Here is a 19,970-nt window from a genome sequence, read left to right as displayed (position 1 = left end):
AGAGTTCAAAGTAAGGAATATTCGTCCCAAACGTGTAATTAACATGGATTTCATGTTCGACGAAAAATATAATTTTAGTTTTAAAGAGATATTTACATCTTGGGGTTGACTTGAATTTCTTGGTGTAGAATCAAAATATTTCTCAAACCTAGTTAGAGTCTTCTACAATAATGCTTCATTCGAGCGTGAGCCTAATAGGACTAAAATAATCAGAATTAATAAGCATGTCATAGGGAAGGATATATATATATCTCCGGATTCTATTACTGCGGGTATAGGTGTCGAGAATAAAGGGGATTCAGATGAAAATGATTTAGATACTATAATAAAACATATTGACAGAAATAGCCCAATTCACCTGAATGTAGAGTCGAGAGTGTTCCAAAAATGCTCACTTAGTTTATTCAGCCTTATGGGGGAAAATTTTCTGTTATTCGAGATTGCGATTTTTGGTGGTTAGCGAAGTATAGCTCCAAAACAGCTCCAAACATTGCTGAACTGATATTTAAGACAATTGTTTATATAGTCACAAAGGGAACATCTCTCACAACTTCACTACCATATGGATGTGTCATCACCCATCTGTTGAAGAAGAATGAAGTTGATTTTTCGCTTGATTCCCCTGTTCGATTAACCCACAAGATTGACATGTTATCGATGACTAAAGCGAGATACGATTTTATTGAAAATGTCGGTTGAAAGCTTGTCAAGGATGGCATTGGAGTAGAATAAGAGAATGAGAAAATGGACCCCATTGGCCATGAAGACCACCAACCGATGGAAGACACAATGATGGAAGACGCTACAGGTGGAGAGTATGTCACAATGAAAACAATGATGGAATACATGGTCAATTTTCGGGAGCATTTTGATTCTCATATGAGCGAAATGCGAGACGATATTGCATCATTATGCGATGAAGTCTCAGCTTGCATACCAAATTATATCAACGAGATCAAACGAGTTAGGTAATTCATTATTTATGTTCTAAACATTTACATGTTGTAAAATGTATTTGATTTTCTTTTAACAACGGTGGACAACCAAGCGCTTAATGAAGATGACGACATTACAGATGATGATGATAACGTTAAAGATCCAAACAAGTATATCGTGTCTGCAACACCGCCGACAAGAAAACTTGTAATTTTTTATATAAATGGTGGCATTGCCTACTTCTCAAGAAATCCAAAAGGTTTTAATTTTGTTTATTTGTATCCATTATTTTAACATATAAGCGTACAACTTTAATCTCATTTTCTTCATGTTTTAGATGTTATACTGAGATCAGAAGTATATGAATTTATGCATTTTTGTTTAGAAATTTTTTTTGTTGCTATTTGGTCTTCCAAGATGAGGCACTACAAGAAAATATACCTTTAATGACACACGAACGACGGCACACGCTAATTTATGACTTGCAAAAAACGTGTGTCATAAAAAATGCCATGTTTCTTAAAATATGAACGATTTATGACTTACAATAATGTGTGTCATATTTAATAGTCATAATCCAAAAAATTTAGCAAACACACGGAGTAAACTTTTCATTGTGTGTCATCTCTAAAAGTCATCTTTTAATTCGGGAACTATATATTTTAGCTTAAAATAAATAAAAAATAAACCCGTTCTAGTTTACCCAAATAAATAATAAATCAAATCCTTCGACTCCGAAATCAGTCCCTCAAACATTCATCGATTTGATCGAATTCAAACTTTTCAAAAGAAATATTAAAATTATTTATATTTCTGTGAAGAACAAGTCTCGGTTCCAACATTGAAATAGGGAAGAATGGAATACCCGATTGGCTCAACAGTTCACTGTGGTCCACAACTCTCAGCGGTAGCGACGACCGCATCCACCGTCACTCCCCTTCTCCCACCATCTCCTCCAATGTCGTCTCCGAGCTAATTGTTCAACCTCCGGTTCCCGTGCCTTCTCTCGCTGCAGCCTCGAGTCCTCAGTCCACTGCTACTTCCCCCAAATCTGAATCCAGAGATCGAGTTGATAGAAATAGTGATGATAATAGCAATGATAATGACCAAAACGCTAGCTCTTCCGGCAGTTCTCTGAATGATATCTCTCGCTAGGCTCAACTTTTAACCGAGGTTTTTAATTGTTTCTCCATTTTTTACTGTTTTTCTTCTTTCTTTCGTTCTAATTCCCATCTTCTTCGTGTCAGTTGTCAAAGAAGGTAGTAAATTTGTGGGAACTGCGACAGATTGCGTCGTAGGGAATTCCTGAAGGTGCAGGAATCATGTCTACAGTGTGGAAGGTGGTGTCTCTATCTTTTCTGTTTAGTTGCTGAGAAATTTAGAAATTTGTTGAGATTCCTATATTTTTAGTCTCTTAATCGAATGAATCGTCAATTCCCATACATTGAAAGTTGGTTTGCTTTTCTTTTTTGATTAATGCTGAGGTAGGGTTATTTGGTTGCTCTGGCAGTTATTATTAGGGTATCTACCACCAGATCGTGTGCAATGGTCGTATGAATTAAGTAAGAAAAGGTCCGAGTACAAACAATTTAAAGAAGAACTATTGATGAATCCTGTAAGTGTTTCCTTTTCCTTTTGCGTGTTAAAATAGTGTAATAGATGAATCCCTATAGGTCACAACTGCAATTTAGTTATAAAACCGTGTAATTTAATCTCATATTTGATTTCATCACAGGCAAGTAAAATCAATAATGGTTACTAGAGAAATGTCTAAATGTTGACACAGATTTCTGAAAATCTGACAGTACGTACCTGAAGATGGAACTAAAGCTGCAAAATAATTTTTCCTATTAACGAACACATGCATTGTGAAATTTGAATTCATATACTTGGTCAGATTTTAGAAGTTCATTTTAACATTTAAACGATTTTTCATGAACACTATTATCAGTAAAACTTGTTTACACCATACAAAGATTAAATTAACAGTCCTATTTATTGAAAAAGACAAAAAACAATTCTCTAGTATGAGTAAAATTGATATTGGCGTTGATGGAAAGCCGTCTATATGCTAAGACGGGTTTCTGAAATATGAAAATACAGACTTGTAGATTAACTTAAGTAGCAAATGGATTTTTTCAATTATAAAACAGTGGTTGTGTCAATTTTTGACTCATATGCTTTGTTAACTTTTAGAAGTTCATGTCAACATTTAGATGATTTTATACGAACATTGTTATAGATTTTGCTTGTTTATACCATACAAAGATTGAATTACACAATTATATTGTACAAGGGTTAAATTTCACTTTTAACTATAGTTTGATTATAGTACCAAGAATGTCTAGATACTTTAACCAAATAGTGTATTAATAAATACATTATAATGATTTCATACACTATGGACAAGTATGATATTATAAGTCACTTTGTTTTCTGGCATGGTAAAATTTTAACAGCATTTTTAAGGTTATCTTGTGTGTTCGATCTCTTTCTCAGTTTCTGTGAGAGTTTTGGGTTTTTGAATATTCTGTGGCTAGTCAGACATAAATGGAAAGGAAGTTGGAGAAGTATGTAGTTCGTGACAATGATCATTCAGAATCTGAAAGCAGTGGTCTGTTTTCAAGATCACAGGTAAATCATGGAGAACATCCTTTAAGCCTTGGCGAAAGCATCATATGGAATCAATTCTTTCAGGTATATTGTTAGGCTTATTTGAAAATCAGTTATTGGAACTGTATTGCATATGTGGTGTTTTCTTTTATGTTAAATGCTTTAAATAAAGACTGTGAACGCTAAGTTGAGCTTCCTCCCAATAATTTAGTTCATTTTGTTTTTATTGGAGCCTGACTTCTAGTGCTTAGTTGACGTTAAGGATAGAAGAAAGAAAGAAGGATAACAACTATATGGACAGAAGTGAAAAAACATTGAAGGGGTATTACACTTTGATGTAAAATCTATTGAATTATAATTAAAATATTGAATAGTTTCTTGCACAATTGTGCTGTTGTTAGCATTAAAATATCTATCCCATATATTATCTTTAGCTTTAATTAAAAAAGAATAATCATATGTTTTATAATGTGTTATCTGATTATTTTTGTTATTATTAGATCCTGATATTTGGTATTTAAAATTGTCAGTGTTATATAGTATTATAGTAAGAAATCCAAGAAGTTGGATGAGGGAAAAACAATTCATGCTACACATACTAGTTTTTGGTCAATACTTAGTTGAGAGAACATGAACTGAGCATTACTAGTTTACAACTGTATTTGTATATCAGTTTATACATGAAAGTAGTAACGGAGAGTTCTGATTTTCAATTATTAATTGAATATGTCATTTATTTTATTCTCTAGTCCTTAAAGTTTTCCTGATTTAGCAAGCATTTAGGAAGAGGTTTTCCCCCATTTGTTCGCTTAGTTTTCTTGCGATGTTAGTCATGTTGTTGATGAGCCGAATTTTTTTGAAATGTCCTCCTTTTAAGTTCTAGATAAAGATTAAGTGACTTTTTTTTGGGCTGGTGGTATTTCAAGGACTCAAAAATTATAGAACATATTGACCGAGATGTGAAACGCACTCATCCATATATGAACTTCTTTTCTGGAAACTCGCAGCTTGCAAAGTCTAATCGGGTATGCATTTTCTTTCTTGTAATTTTTGTTGTTTAGCCCTTTGGACTCAATTTTTGATATGAGAAACAAAGCCATTTCTGACTTGTACCTTGCTCATTCAGGATGCATTGAAGGACATATTAATTATATTTTCCATGTTAAATCCAGGTATAAGATATGTTCAAGGGATGAATAAAATCTTGGCACCTCTATTTTATGTATTTAGAAATGATCCCGATGAAGAAATGGTGGTAAAGATCTCATTGCCTTTTCTATCTAATCTGTATTATTTGTTTTAATGTTTTACTTCACGCAAAACTTGTTGGTGCAACCAAAAAAGTGTTTTCTACTTCCGGAACCTTCCACTTTTTTCATCTTTGAGATTTACATTTTGTTTATCGTTTGGTGTTCTTGTCAAACATGTCTTTGCCCATTTCTATCTGCAACACTATTGCCACCAACTCCCACTTTTTTCTTGTCTCAAGCAACATGATGAAGAAAATTTTCATTTACTTAGTTGACACTTGCTTAAACTCTTTATTCTTCTTGAAACACCTACACTTAACGCATATAGAGACATGGGTTTGAACTTAGGAGATATTACCCTACAAGGTGTATCCAAATACTACTTGATTTTTTTTTTTTAAATTTAACACACCCATTTCAGATACATATTCGCATGTGACATGACATCATATTTGAGTCTTGAGTAAAAACTGATGCATACAAGCCAAAAAAATTTATATGCTCCAAAACTAATACATACATTTTTCTTATTGAACTCTTGCAGGCCGCTGCTGAAGATAACTCATTATTTTGTTTTGTTGAGTTGCTGAGTGGATTCTGTGATCATTTCTGCAAGCAACTTGACAACAACAATGTTGGAATTTATGCCACAATTACCCGGTTGTCACAATTTTTGAAATAACATGATGAAGAGCTTTGACGTCATCTAGAGATCACAACTAAAGTAAGATATTATTGCAAAATCCAAACATATGATTACAATATTATACCGTGATATCTTGTATCGACATATGATTACAATATTTTTGATAACTTAATGTTAATATATTGTATGCAAATTGATTGCTTATATATAATATGATATATATATTTAGTATTATGAGGCATTAAATGTGATTTAGTTTGATTATTTATCAATATACATATATATATATATATATATATATATATATATATATAATTTACGACATACAATCACGACACATGAATGTGTGTCATATTTTTTAATGATGCGTGCTTCAATGACATGCAATGTAAGTCGTAAATGTGTGACGTAAATTTATGACACACAAATGTGTGTCATCTTCATTCAATGACGCGCAATGCGCGACATAAATGCGCGTCATAAATGCGTGTCATAAATGCGCATCATAAATGCGTGTCATAAATACACGTCATAGATTTATGACACACAATTGTATGACATCTGAGATTTATGACGGTGGCTTCAATGACGCGCATTTGTGTGTCATCTACACCCATAGATGATGCGGAATGCGCATCATTAAAGGGGTTTTTTTTCTAGTAGTGAGGTTAGCACTGTTAAGCAATTGAAATACTATATACAATTGAAATTCTACAATTAGATGTTAATATTCAAAATTGTTAACAATATCAGGCATAACATCGATCGTGTACTTCAGAAACTATCTTTGTTGTGTAACCAGTTTCTATTCATTTGGGTAAGATGAATGTCATTAAACTTTGCTGACTTTTATTTGTTTATGATTCCAACATATTTATGTTAGACTGTCTGTAAACAGGATCAAGGAAATTGCAAAACAAAAAGATAGTGTTACCTACTGTAAAGATCTCCATGATGTTTGGAATGTGTTTCCTTAATTTAACTCCCTAAATACACTATTTGTCGATGATTCTGCGAGAAAATGATTTATAATCCAGTAAGTTACATTTATGCCATATGTTTTTCCACTTAAACAGGTGTTTATACATTGGATGATTAACAATTTATGTTTTTATATAGCAATACAATTACATATGTCCACATCCATTTGACGCTTCGTATTCGGAGGACAATACTTTAGGTATGACACAAATTTATTCCTGCTTATACGAATTTAGTTTTTTGTTACTAAAATTGCACCTGATTAGTTTGATAATTACAATTATTTATATATGTCCTCAGCAAAAGGCGGTAACATTCGAGAGTATTTGGAAAATTTGTGGAATGCACCTAATGTTCCAGACTTCGTTAGAAATAACCCTTTTTCTTCGGATTAATTTTGTTGTGGGTAGACTATTTGAACATTGTTATTTAACAAATTGTTGTGTATGTATGTTTGGTTTACTTATATTGTATGTATATTTTCATTCGATTCACATAATACACATAATGCACTATTTTTAATTTAAATATACTAAAAAATATAACACAATAACTGTATATTTTAATATTCTATAGTAGAACATGTGACTTACACAGTAAATATTCCAGTCATATGAGCCAGTGCAAAGATAACAATCTAACTATCTCCTCTTCTCTTCCATGTCACTGCTTTATTCCCATGTGACAACCCCATAAACTCAGCTTTGAATTAAATCAGTATTGTCTTTCCCGACTTGATGGTACATAACGCATGTTACTTGAACAATAGTAATCAATTATGCAATTTTCATGTTCAATTTAAGAATGCATTTCATGTTCATTTCAATTTTAATTGGAGTTTGAATTTAAATTTCAATTTGAGTTTGAATTTAAATTTAAATTTCAGCTCCACTATAAATATGAGTTGGAGCCTTTGTTCCCTTCAAACAACAACTTGCTCAATGTATCAGGAGGGATTACATCAAATGCCATTTCTAAGGTAACCCTAAACCCTTTTTCAATACTTATTAATTTAGACAATTTGCATGTTATCATTAATTATTCCTAATTTCCCTTGTTTTTTCCCCCAACTTGAAACGCAAGGTAAATCCCGACCTTTATAATTTTGAGGAACAAGCTGGGAGATTGGATACGTCAAGAATGCCTTCCATATATTATCCATTTCACCCAACTTATTGAGATAGGTTAACACTAAATTGAAACTGTCAGAGCGAAACATACCTGATGTAGAAGCAAATGCAGATTTAAAATCTCAACGGTGATGCTTTTGGTTCTCAAACAGTTAAAGCGCCATAAACATTTCCGATGTATGATCTGGGTGGTATACGGGAAATGCAACAGAGGGCAACTAAAAATCCCGATAATTGAGGGCTACAACTTGTAATAATAATAAAAATAATTGAAGGGTACACATATATAAAGTGTCGATACTTAGCTAAATTAACAATGTAAACGGTAAAATTCTACCGGTGCAATGATAATAGGTGTACATGACAAGCGTCTCAACTTGTCATTTATGACTATTTTCATTATACTAGAGGACTTTCATCTGTTTACATTGTTAATTTAACTATTACTTTAAAGTAATAGATTTTGAAATTCCAAGTACCGGTACTTATGATTTACGTGTGTATCTTCTATTATTTGACATTATTATTAAAAGATCTAGCGTTTAATTCTCAAGAATTTTTTGTTGCATTTTGTTGCATTTCCCGTGTAGCACCCAAATCATAAGTTCGATATGCTTCTGATGCTTTAAATGTTATAGAATCAAATAGATCACCTTCGAGATTTTAAATATGTAGTTGCTTCTACATCAGTTATGTTTCTCTTATATGGTTTTGGTTTACGATTCTCCTATCTTCGTGAGCTGGATGAAATAGATACTATCCGGATGACATTTGTCGCATATCCAATCTTCCTACTTGTTACTCAAAATTATGATGGTCGGGATTTCTCTCGCGTTTTATTTAGATTGATTACTCCAATTATATAACGACATTTAATCTCCGAAGCGTTGTTGGTTGATTGGTCAGGATTTTATATTTGAGGATTTTTGAAATATCAATACTAGTTATTAATGTATTTTATATCTGCCTGCAAATGTATCGATACAAAGTATCATTTTTTATAATCTTGACAACAAAGTTTCCATACTTAGAATTTCTAAACCGGTTAAAATTTGAGAAAACGGCAAAAATTTTAAACAATTAATTAAATATAACATATTAAAAATGGACACAACTGGTTTTTATAATTACGCCTATAAAGTATCGGTACCTAAGAAACATGTATAGATACATGACAATATAAAAGGTTGAAAATTGACGAAATTGGTTTCAATATAAATAACTTAAAGTATCGATACACGTATGAAAAGTATCGATTCTTAAAACTTCGAAACCCATTACTTTAAAGTAATATGTAAATATAAAATGTAAGCTGTAAAAATATACCGGTTTAATGGTAAAATACTTTTATAAAAAGTATCGATACTTTTGGTATATATATCGATACTTTTTTCCAGTATGCTTCCCAAAACTAGATGCACGTAGGAAGTATCAATACCTATGACACATGTATCAATGCAAGAGAATATAAAACGTTAAAAATTGATAAAACCGGTTTCAATATGATAAAAATGGTAAATAGCTACCAGTTTTGAAAAAAATGAAACGTCTCGAAAGTACCGATACCGTACATAAAAGTATCAATACTTATGTAAGGGTAATGGTATCGATTTTAAAATAACATAACAAGTAAAAAATTGAGAAAATCGATATCCATAATTGAGCCTATAAAGTATCGATACACGTATGAAAAGTATCGATTCTTAAAACTTCGAAACCTATTACTTTAAAGTAATAGGTAAATATACAATGTAAGCTGTAAAAATATACCGATTTAATGGTAAAATACATTTATATAAAGTAACGATACTTTTGTCCAGTATGTTTCCCAAAACTAGATGCACGTAGGAAGTATCGATACCTATGATACATGTATCGATACATGATGATATAAAAGGTTAAAATTGATAAAAACCGGTTTTAATATACAATGTAACCAGTAAATCGCTACCATTTTTGAAAAAAATGAAACGTCTTGAAAGTATCGATACCGTACACAAAAGTATCATTACTTTGGTAAGAGTATTCAATATAAATAACATATCGGGTTACAAAGAAAACCCTAATCCAGAGAAATATGTAAAAGACGACCGTAGTTTATGAGGGAAGATAGTTGTTCTAAATAGTGGTAACGCATTTTTGGAATTGTAGTTGTTTGTTTGTTGATGCAATCGATTCAAAAGGTATGTTATTGAATCCCTAATTTTTATTATTATTGCAGTCTTCATAAATAGGGGTTGAGTTTGTTGTTTTCAAATTAAATAAACATTTTTTCGCGAAGATGATGACCTTGAAATGGACCTATTATAGGTTGAAAGTTCAATCTTTGTTCACAAAGATGATGACATTCAAATGGTGCCCCAGCGTATTAGCATTGAAGAAAATCGAAAGCAACCACTGTGTGAATATATGTACTTCCAGTAAGTATCAATGTATTCTTGTAATTGTTTTTGAAATGGTAATTGAATTAAAGTATTTAAGAATTTTTAATTATTACAAATTTCAAATCTCTACAGTCTGACTGAATGTCAAAGAATAATGTTGACCGCATAGCCAATAAAACCCCCTTACAGGATCCAAATGGAAAGCTAGAAATTGGTAAGACAAGCTTCCTTTGAGGGTTTAGGTTTAGGGACTGAACCCCTCCCACGTAAGGAGTGCATGATTGAACATTACATATAATATAGTTGTATTCAGTTCTTGAAGAATTGTTCTTCATTGTATATAAGGATAGTTGTAATGGTATCCGTTCACGTTTCGAAACCAATTAGTGGAATGCATGCAGTACCCTATATCCTCAAGGCAGAGTGCAAGAAATCTGACATTTAAAGATTTACCAAGAGTTGTGGCTTCTGCTTTGCATGAAGACCGAACCTAGAATCAACTTTGTCATTATACCTATACTACTAAAGAGAACTTGATGAATGATAGGATTTGCACACAATTACGAGCATTTGATTGGAAACCACAACTACTCTGCTAAAATTCTACAACAGAGATGTTTGGGTAACCCATACTTGGGGTTTCCCATAAAATGCTTGCAGTTGTGTGCAAATCCCTTCATTCAGTTGGTTCTCTTGAGTATTATAGGCATAATGGATAATGGCTATGTTGATTCTAGGTTCGATCTTCATGCAGAGAAAAAGCTACAGCTCTTGGTAAATCTCTAAGTGCCAGATTTCTTGTCTTCTTCCTCGAGGATATATGGTACTGTATGCATCTAACTAATTGGTTTCGAAAGATGAACAAATATCATTACAACTATCATTATATACAATGAAGAACAATTCTTCAAGATCTGAATACAACTATTATATGTAATGTTCAATCATTCAATTCTTACGTGGGAGGGGTTCAGTCCCTAAACCTAAACCCTCAAAGGAAGCTTGTCTTATCAATTCCTAGTTTAACATTTGGACCCTGCAAGGGGGTTTTATTGGCTATGCAGTCAACATGATTAACCTGGATAATCCCAACTATAGAATTGATTCTGGCCACGATTTATGGGAGACCCTATTCTACAGAATATTTGGCAAGGTTCAAGTATACGATACAAGGGAACATATAGAAAGGTCCAAGTATCGATACTCCAAGTACTGGTTAAAAGTAAGCAATTAGTGCATTGACACCCCATTGACGATTTCCTTTGATTTACATCTTTCAAGTGCATTGTAGATGTCTTTATGTGTAAATCCAACATTCTAATAACCCATACTTTGTATAAGTAATAATTAAATTTACAAGGTACACGGTAAAATTATACTGGTGTAATGATAATATCGTAAACTTTTATATATGTATGAATACTTTTTTATATCGGTCTCGATACTTTAATTCCACATGAAGGCTCAAACAATCTGTACGTAAAATGTATCGATATATATATATATATATATATATATATATATATATATTCCATACTTATAATTCTGAAACCTATTACTTTTAAGTAATAGGTTAATTGACAATGAAAATGGTTAAAGTCAATTGGTATCATGAAAATATAAGTAAACAACATACAAGGTAATATGTTGATAAAGCTTGATAACAAATCAAGTAATTAACCGGTTATGTTGTCGTCAAATTTCTAAGGTTCATTCCACTTAAAGGCTCAAACAATCTGCACATAAAATGTATCGACACACACACACCACTCACACACACATATATTCCATATAATTTTGAAACATATTACTTTAAAGTAATAGATTAATTTCCAATGAAAACAGTTAAAGTTAATCGGTATCATTATAATATGCGTAAACAATTACCATGTTGATAAAACTTGATAACAAATCAAGTGATTAACCGGTTATGTTATCGTCAGATTCTTAAGGCTCTATCAGCTTAAATTTTCTTAACATTTAGTTGATAATACTGATAACATAACCTATTTTTTTATCGTTGGATTTCTAAGGCCCCATCAGCTTTAATAATGTGCACCTATTATGTTACATAAGTGCTGCCTAATATGTTATTATGCTTGATAATGTTTACAGTAATTAACCGGTTATGTTATCGTCGGATTTCTAAGGCTCTATCAGCTTAAATTGTGGTAACATTTTAGGCGTTACCTAATATGTTGATAATACAAATAATAAATTAAATAATTAACCTATTTTGTTATCATCGGATTTTCACAGCCCTAAACGCTTTAAAAAAGCGCTACCTATTACGTTACATTAGCGCTACCTAATATGTTATTATGCTTGATAATGTTTTTAGTAATTAACCGATTATGTTATCGTCGGATTTCTAAGGCTCTATCAGCTTAAACTTTGGTAACATTTTAGGCGTTACCTAATATATTGATAATATTAATAACAAATAAGTATTTAACAGATTATGTTATCTTTAAATTTCTAAATCCCCATCAGCTGAAAAAGGCACTACCTATTACGTTATATAAGCATTATCTAATATGTTAATATGCTTGATAATGTTTCCAGTAATTAACCGATTATGTTATCGTCGTATTTTCAAAGCCCCGTCAGCTTTAAAAAGGCGCTACCTATTATGTTATATAAGCGCTACCTAATATGTTATTCTGCTTGATAATGTTTCCAGTAATTAACCGATTATGTTATCGTCTATATTTGTTTGCGCATTTTACATAGGATGATAACATAACTGGTTATTACCGTTTTTATTACCAACTCAAATGATATTTCTAGTTAAATCATATAACATTTACGGTATCGATTTTAACCGATCACTTTTTTAACCAGTCATGCCATTTTTTAGCCTTTTTTAACCGCCTTACAGCAGAACGTCCCTCTACATTGACCATAAGGACTAGAAACACCATACTTAAAAAGTCTTTCTTATTGTTTACGACCAAACCTTCCTACCACTTTCATAAATTTCCCTATATAATTCCCTTTGCAAATCCCATAGGGCGTAGCCAACCCTACTTTAAGATATGGAATTCCTCATTATTTTTCTTTCTCTTGCTTTCTTGGGATCGATCCTATGTTTGTTTCATGAGTTGGTGGTGAAGCCGATGAAACTTCGAGCAAGATTAAGTGAACAAGGAATCAAAGGACCGTCTCCGACTTTGCTTTTCGAAAACATAAGAGAGATTAAGAAGGCACAATCCGTCGTTGTTAGGGATCCTAGCCCGTCGTCCACTCACAACTATGTCGCGCTTCTCTTTCATTTCCTCCAGAAATGGAGGAAACAGTACAATACGTATTTTGCATGCCTCTTAATTGTATATTGAATTCTGTACGTAACTACATACATGCATATATAAATTAGAAAAATGTAACCACTAATATTGGTGGAGTAAATTTCAGGTGAAGTATTTATGTTTTCTCTTGGTAACACTCAAATATTGTTTGCGAATCAACCTGATGCCGTGAAAGAGATTACAACATGCACGTCCTTAGCCTTGGGGAAGCCTTCCTATCAGCAAAAAGAGTTTGGTACTTTGCTCGGTCAGGGAATTCTAACTTCTAATGGGGCACTATGGGCTCATCAGAGAAAAATTCTTGCTCCTGAATTATATATGGACAAGGTTAAGGGAATGATGGACCATATTTTCGAGTCTACATTTACTGTACTCGAGTCTTGGAATACCCAAATCGAGGCTGAGGAAGGACTTGCCGACATCAAAATCGACGAGTATATGCGGAGCTTCTCCGAAGATGTCATCTCTAGAGCATGTTTTGGAAGCAATTATTGTAAGGGAGAAGAAATCTTGTTGAAACAAAGTTTATCCACTGGTGTGCCCGGAATGAGGTGGGAATTCTTTTGCAATTGCAAGTCCTATTGATTTTGTACAATTTTTGTTTCTTGTACAATTAATTTGTATTGAAAATTTTGAGTGATTATTACAGATATCTTCCCACAAAAGGCAACAGAGAAGATTGGGCGCTAGAAAAGGATATACGTGATCTGATCCTGCAAGTGGTAAAAGATAGAAAGATGGCAGCATACGAGGAGGACTTACTGCAAATGCTGGTCGAGGGCGCTAAAATCAGCTATCTAAGTCAAGAAGCCACCGAGCGGTTCGTAATCGATAACTGCAAGAACATATACTTGGCCGGATACGAGACTACCGTTGTTTCCGCCATGTTGGAATGGTGATATGCAAAGAAAGCAGTATTTCTGGAAACTTGCTTTTCATTGCTGAATTACATTCAATTTATACATTATGTGCAGCTGTAGCTAACTGATTTAATAATAGTTTTGCTAACAGACTGCTAACTAACTAACAACTGACCCATTTAGCTAATGCCACGTGTATAGTACAGTTAAAGTCGGTTATAGCTGGCTAAGAGAAGATTTGTTTCTGCTGATGACTTGCTTCTGCTGGACTGCCAACATTCTTCCTACCTCTTCTCGCCTTCTTGTTAAAAAACACAAACGCACACTTTGGATCGGAATTCCTCAAAACCAGCTTGAGCAAGCGGCTTGGTGAATCCATCAGCAGTTTGGTGCATCGCAGGAACATAGCTTACACACAACTGGCCAGCTGCTACTTTCTCACGAACAAAATGAATGTCTAGGTCCACGTGCTTGGACTGTGCATGGTAGACGGGATTAGCACTCAAAGCCACTGCACTGGTGTTATCGCACCAGACAACCGATTCACAATCCTGATGGATTCTGAGATCAGTTAGGAGCGCACTTATCCATGCTATATCGGCTGCTGCGTCCGCTATACTTTTATATTCAGCTTCCATAGTGGATCGGGAAACTTTCCTTTGTTTCTTGGAGCACCAGGTAACCAAACATTTACCTAGGAAAACTCCATACCCAGTTATTGACCTTCGATCATCGATGCTGGCTCCCCAGTCCGCATCAGCGAAGGCAACCACATTCAATCTGCTGCCAACAGGTGAAAATAACAAGCCAAAGTTCAGTTTTACACCTAGGTACCGAAGTATCCTTTTTACTGCAACATAATGTGCTTTTCGTGGAGCTTGCATAAATTGGGCAACTTGAGCCATACTAAACGATATGTCTGGTCGTGTATGACAGACATATAACAGTGATCCCACTATACTTCTATAGTCACTAGCATTTCTTAGAAGCTCACATGCTTCATGAGAAAGTTTGGGCGACACCACCATAGGTGTGGCACATCCAGTAGCTGTTTACATCCCTGTTTTTTCCAATAGTTCAAGCACATACTTCTTATGGGTCAAGAAGAGTGAACCATTGTTACGTTTGACTTCAATGCCCAGGAAGAAGCTCAATTCACCCAGGTCCTTAAGTGAAAAACGTTCTTGTAGCATGGTTACGGCTTCTTGAATTAAGTTAGATGACTGACCAGTGACAACTATGTCATCTACGTATACCAATATATAAACTTGTCCTTCATGAGAATTCTTTACAAACAACGATGGATCAGCTCGAGAAGTAGTGAACCCCATTTGTAAAAGGTTATCTTTGAGTTTCTCATGCCAGTTGCGAGGAGCTTGTCGAAGACTGTATAGTGCCTTATGAAGTTTGCAAACGAGAGGCTTGCCATCCTCATCAAATTGCTCAAAACCAGGAGGTTGACGCATATAAACATCCTCACTGAGATCTCCATTAAGAAACGCGTTATTTACATCAACGTGTCGAAGCTCCCATCCTCTGGAAACAGCAACTGCGAGGACCGTATTGAATGTTGAGAAACGAACTACTGGGTTGAATGTGTCTCGAAAATTATACCCAGGAGTCTGAGAGAACCCCTTAGTAACTAGTCGAGCCTTATATCGAAGAACAGTTCCATCTAGATTTCGTTTGATGCGAAAGATACATTTGCATCCGACTGCAGTTCTTCCTTCTGGTAGTGTAACGAGTGACCAAGTACCATTTTTTAGTAATGCATTATACTCTTCATGTGCAACCACAGTCCAATGAGGGGATCGAAGTGCTGCAGTTATCGTGGTTGGGATATCATCATCCTTAGCAGCCAAGAAAACTCTGGGTTTGAAGACACCACACCTACTATGCATCATCATAGGATGAATTCGTGATGAAGGTCCAACATCACTTGAATTTGTAGCATCATCGGAATTGGCGCCAACACTGGCAGGCTCACTAGTGTTGGTGCCATAGTTTAATGCAGACTCAGCGCCAACAGTAACGGGAACACCATATGCGTGTTCATGAACACTATGATCATGATCAGTGGTAGCAGTCATACCATTGGATTCAGTGGATTCAACATTTCCCAATGCAGAGTTGTTTGAAGTGCCTTCGAACTCGCTGTTCACAGTAGCTTGTATTGCACTGCTTGGGTTATCACGTGTGTTTGAAGGCCTTGTACTCCTTAAGCCTACAACAACTCGAAGAGGCTGGGATGACCAATTTCCTGAGTTTGTAGGTACACAAGAGTTGTATTTTTTTCGGCCTGCAAAAGGAAAAACAAATTCATTAAACACAACGTGTCTGGAAACATAAACTCTTCCATCAGACGCCAAGCACTGAAATCCTTTGTGTCGGGGGCTGATTCCCAGGTAGACGCAGGATTGAGATATGAAGGAGAGTTTGTTTTTTTGAAATGGTCTGAGATGAGGAAAGCATTGACAACCGAAGGCTCTCATCATGGAGTAGTCTGGTTTCTTTTTATATAGCTTCTCAAAGGGAGATATCCCATGTAGAACTTCAGTAGGGAGCCTATTTATCAATTGAACTGCTGAAATAACAGCATAGGACCAGTATTTTACTGGTAGTGATGCTTGGGCTAGCAAGACAAGTGCTAGCTCTATGACATGTCGATGCTTTCTTTCAACGACCCCATTTTTCTCGGAGGTGTGTGGGCATGTCAAGCGATGTGAGATTCCTTCACTCGCCAATACACGTGATAGAGATCGAAATTCACCTCCCCAATCAGTTTGTAGGGCTTTAATTGAAGTACCAAACTGATTTGCTACAATATTTTGAAACATTCAAAATGCCAGCACTGCTTCATCCTTACTTTTTAATAAATAAATCCAAGTGTGCCTTGTGAACGCATCTACAAATGAAACATAAAAGCGAAATCCATTTGATTGCTCATGAGGGGGTCCCCATAAATTTGAGTATACAAGATCAAAGAGATCATTGACTGAAGTATTTGAATCAAAAAAGGGTAGCCTATGGCTTTTTCCCATATGACAGGCTACGCAAAGCTTATTTACATTGGAATGCACCATGATACCTATTTCATTAGTTAGTTTAACTAATGTGTCAGCTGTTGGGTGACCAAGGCGCCTATGCCAGAGGTCTTCTGTCGAGTGGGAAGTTGAGCAGCTATTAACTTCTGCGAGATTAACTCCTAACGAACTGCTGTCCATAGTGAACGAGTATAAGCCTTCATGTTGCTTTCCTTGAAGTAGAGTGGCACCGGTTGCTTCATCACGCACACAACAACTCTTTGCATGAAATTCTAAGAACACATTGTTTTCCCTAGCAAGCTTAGAAACGGAGATTAAGTTCTTAGTTATTTGTGGAACATGCAGTAAATCCTTGAGAAACAACATGCGTGAAGAGGTATTTATATGAGAGTGACCAACCAGGTTAACATCGAGTGGCATGCCATTTCCAACAAGAAGCTTACCTGGACCAAGAAATTCTGTTGAACTCAAGACATTATTAGAGTATGTGGTCACATGGTGTGTGGCACCAGAGTCTACCACCCAGTGATCCGAGGACATGGATGAGGTATTTGCTTGTGGTTGAACGGCTAAAGATGAGGCAGACTTACGTTTGGCGCAACATTCATATCCAGTATCAGAGGGTGAATTGTATGTTGAAGAAGCTGGTCGACGGTCTGACTGATTGGATCCACGAGTTGATGCAGTTACACATGAAAAATCCTCATCAAATCTGTGCCAACACCGGTCTACAAGGTGGCCTATTTTTCCACAGAGTTGACATTGCATTTTTGATTTACCACGGCCTCTACCACCTGTTTGAGCTCCAGACCTTGAATCATAACCTGAGTTGGAACTTACTGAGTTGCGAATTTCCCCTTAAGCAACATTTACATTCATTGGTAAGGTTTCTAATTGATCTTCAAAACTGGCGAGTTGTGTTTCTGCATCAAGAATCATGGTGTAGATGCTATCCAAGGATAAAGACTCTTTCATTGAGGTTATAACAGCCATGAAGGGCTGGTATTCCCGTGGAAGGCCTTTGAGAATGCTTGTAATGTGCTCGACTTGAGGTATTGCACTGCCGCAAGAGGCTAAGGTATCACAAACCTCTTTCACCCGAGTAAGGTATATACGCATAGAGTCACCTCCTTTCTTTAGGGACTGAAGTTTATAGTGAAGACTCATCACTGCGGTAGTGGAGCGATTGGTGAAAAATTGAAGAACAGTGTTCCATACGGCTGTCGCAGTTTCAGCTCCAACAAACTGAGGAAGAAGATTATTGCTAATCGTTGATAGTAACCAGGAGGCGATAACACTATCCTGTGCTATAAACTCTTCATAGGCTTCATTGACTCGTGTTATGCCATCATCATCGACAGTCGTTTCAGGTGGAGTTGCCACAGCACCGGTGAGGAATCTTTCTAAACGATGGCTCTGAATTGTAAGCAGAATCTGTTGTTTCCAAAGCAGAAAATTCATCTCATCAAGAATGATATTTACTTTCTTGTGAGTGAACAACTTTGCATTGCCAGGAAACTCCATTGAAGGAAAACTTTAAGCAGCGTGGAGGAAGATCCCAAGATCTTTGGCGAGAGATACCATGTTGGAATGGTGATATGCAAAGAAAGCAGTATTTCTGGAAACTTGCTTTTCATTGCTGAATTACATTCAATTTATACATTGTGTGCAGCTGTAGCTAACTGATTCACTAACAGTTTTGCTAACAGACTGCTAACTAACTAACAACTGACCCATTTAGCTAATGCCACGTGTATAGTACAGTTACAGTCCGTTATAGCTGGCTAAGAGAAGATTTGTTTCTGCTGATGACTTGCTTCTGCTGGACTGCCAACACGCCACCTGGTGCCTCATGCTTTTGGCTGCCAATCAAGAATGGCAGCATATAATACGGAAGGGGGTTCTTGAAATCAGCAGGGGTCGTACTCTGGATGCCAACATGCTTCGCAAGATGAAACAGGTACATTATGCACATGACAGAATGATACTAACTAGATTATGGAACTAATCTCGGAATCCTTGTTCTGTGTAATGCAGCTTACATTGGTGATTCAGGAATCGTTGGAGGATATGAAGTTCGGCGAGATTTTGGTACCCAAGGGTGTAAATATCTGGTTTTTGGTGTTGGCATTGCACACTGACCTTGAACTCTGGGGTAAAGAGGCCTACACATTCGACCCAAATAGATTTGCGAAAGGGATAGCAGGTGCTTGTAAGCTGCCACAAGTGCCGTTTGGGGTCGGGCCACGAATGTGCCTGGGACAGAACTTGGCACTGGTTGAACTGAAACTAGTTATAGCTCTCCTTTTGTCCAACTTCTCCTTCTCCCTTTCTCCCAACTACAGCCCTTCTCCTGTTCTAAGGTTGGTGACAGAGCCAGAAAATGGAGTCCATCTCTTGGTAAAGAAGCTGTGATTCGAGTGTGCCTATTTAAACTATCGATTTAGTTGGTCTGTATGCATTTGGATAAAGAGATAAATTATAGAGTTATATGGATAAGATTGAACTGATGTTATTTAGTTTTGCATATATATGCTATTGCTGTTCGAATCAGATCCATCATCCATTAGCTATTGCTCTTCGAAAATCCAATCTTACAAATTCTATACCCGAAGATGAAATACTTGCTAGATATATTTAGAATTCATACATTTCAAATAGAATGTGTTTCTTAAAAGTGGATGTGGAGAGGGTAAGAGGTGATTTTTTTTTTCAAACACCGTGTATAGAATAATTATGGTAATTGTAATCGTTTTGCCTACCTCATTGGAAAAGAAATTGCAAGTTATACTTGGAAGATCTAAAGAAAAAGAAGAGG

At 35.4% G+C, this 19,970-nt stretch overlaps 1 protein-coding gene and 1 pseudogene across 1 annotated transcript; both read left to right on the top strand.

The window, feature by feature from the left end:
- Nucleotides 1-744: 744 nt before the first annotated feature.
- Nucleotides 745-5,481, top strand: LOC120146080 (annotated as a pseudogene).
- A 7,497-nt stretch (nt 5,482-12,978) lies between these two features.
- Nucleotides 12,979-19,707, top strand: LOC120145843 (cytochrome P450 714C2-like). The gene is made up of 5 exons (XM_039159570.1): nt 12,979-13,242; nt 13,354-13,799; nt 13,898-14,128; nt 18,989-19,112; nt 19,148-19,707. Exons 1-5 carry the CDS (start codon nt 12,979-12,981, stop codon nt 19,565-19,567), a joined length of 1,485 nt encoding a protein of 494 aa, XP_039015501.1. The 3' UTR covers nt 19,568-19,707.
- Nucleotides 19,708-19,970: the final 263 nt, after the last annotated feature.

Source organism: Hibiscus syriacus, unplaced genomic scaffold, assembly GCF_006381635.1.
Source record: "Hibiscus syriacus cultivar Baekdansim isolate YM2019G1 unplaced genomic scaffold, ASM638163v2 tig00110895_pilon, whole genome shotgun sequence".
In the NCBI taxonomy this organism is placed as follows: Eukaryota; Viridiplantae; Streptophyta; class Magnoliopsida; order Malvales; family Malvaceae; genus Hibiscus; species Hibiscus syriacus.
The sequence above is the reverse complement of the archived record's forward strand: the minus strand, read 5'-3'. Positions and strand labels throughout refer to the sequence as shown.

What these genes read in the sequence shown, in the direction of transcription:
- LOC120145843 (XM_039159570.1), top strand. Translation starts at nt 12,979, where the DNA reads ATGGAATTCCTCATTATTTTTCTTTCTCTTGCTTTCTTGGGATCGATC. An exon ending in AGAAATGGAGGAAACAGTAC is followed by an intron (nt 13,243 to 13,353) that starts AATACGTATTTT and finishes GAGTAAATTTCA; the next exon opens with GGTGAAGTATTTATGTTTTC. An exon ending in TGCTTCGCAAGATGAAACAG is followed by an intron (nt 19,113 to 19,147) that starts GTACATTATGCA and finishes GATACTAACTAG; the next exon opens with ATTATGGAACTAATCTCGGA.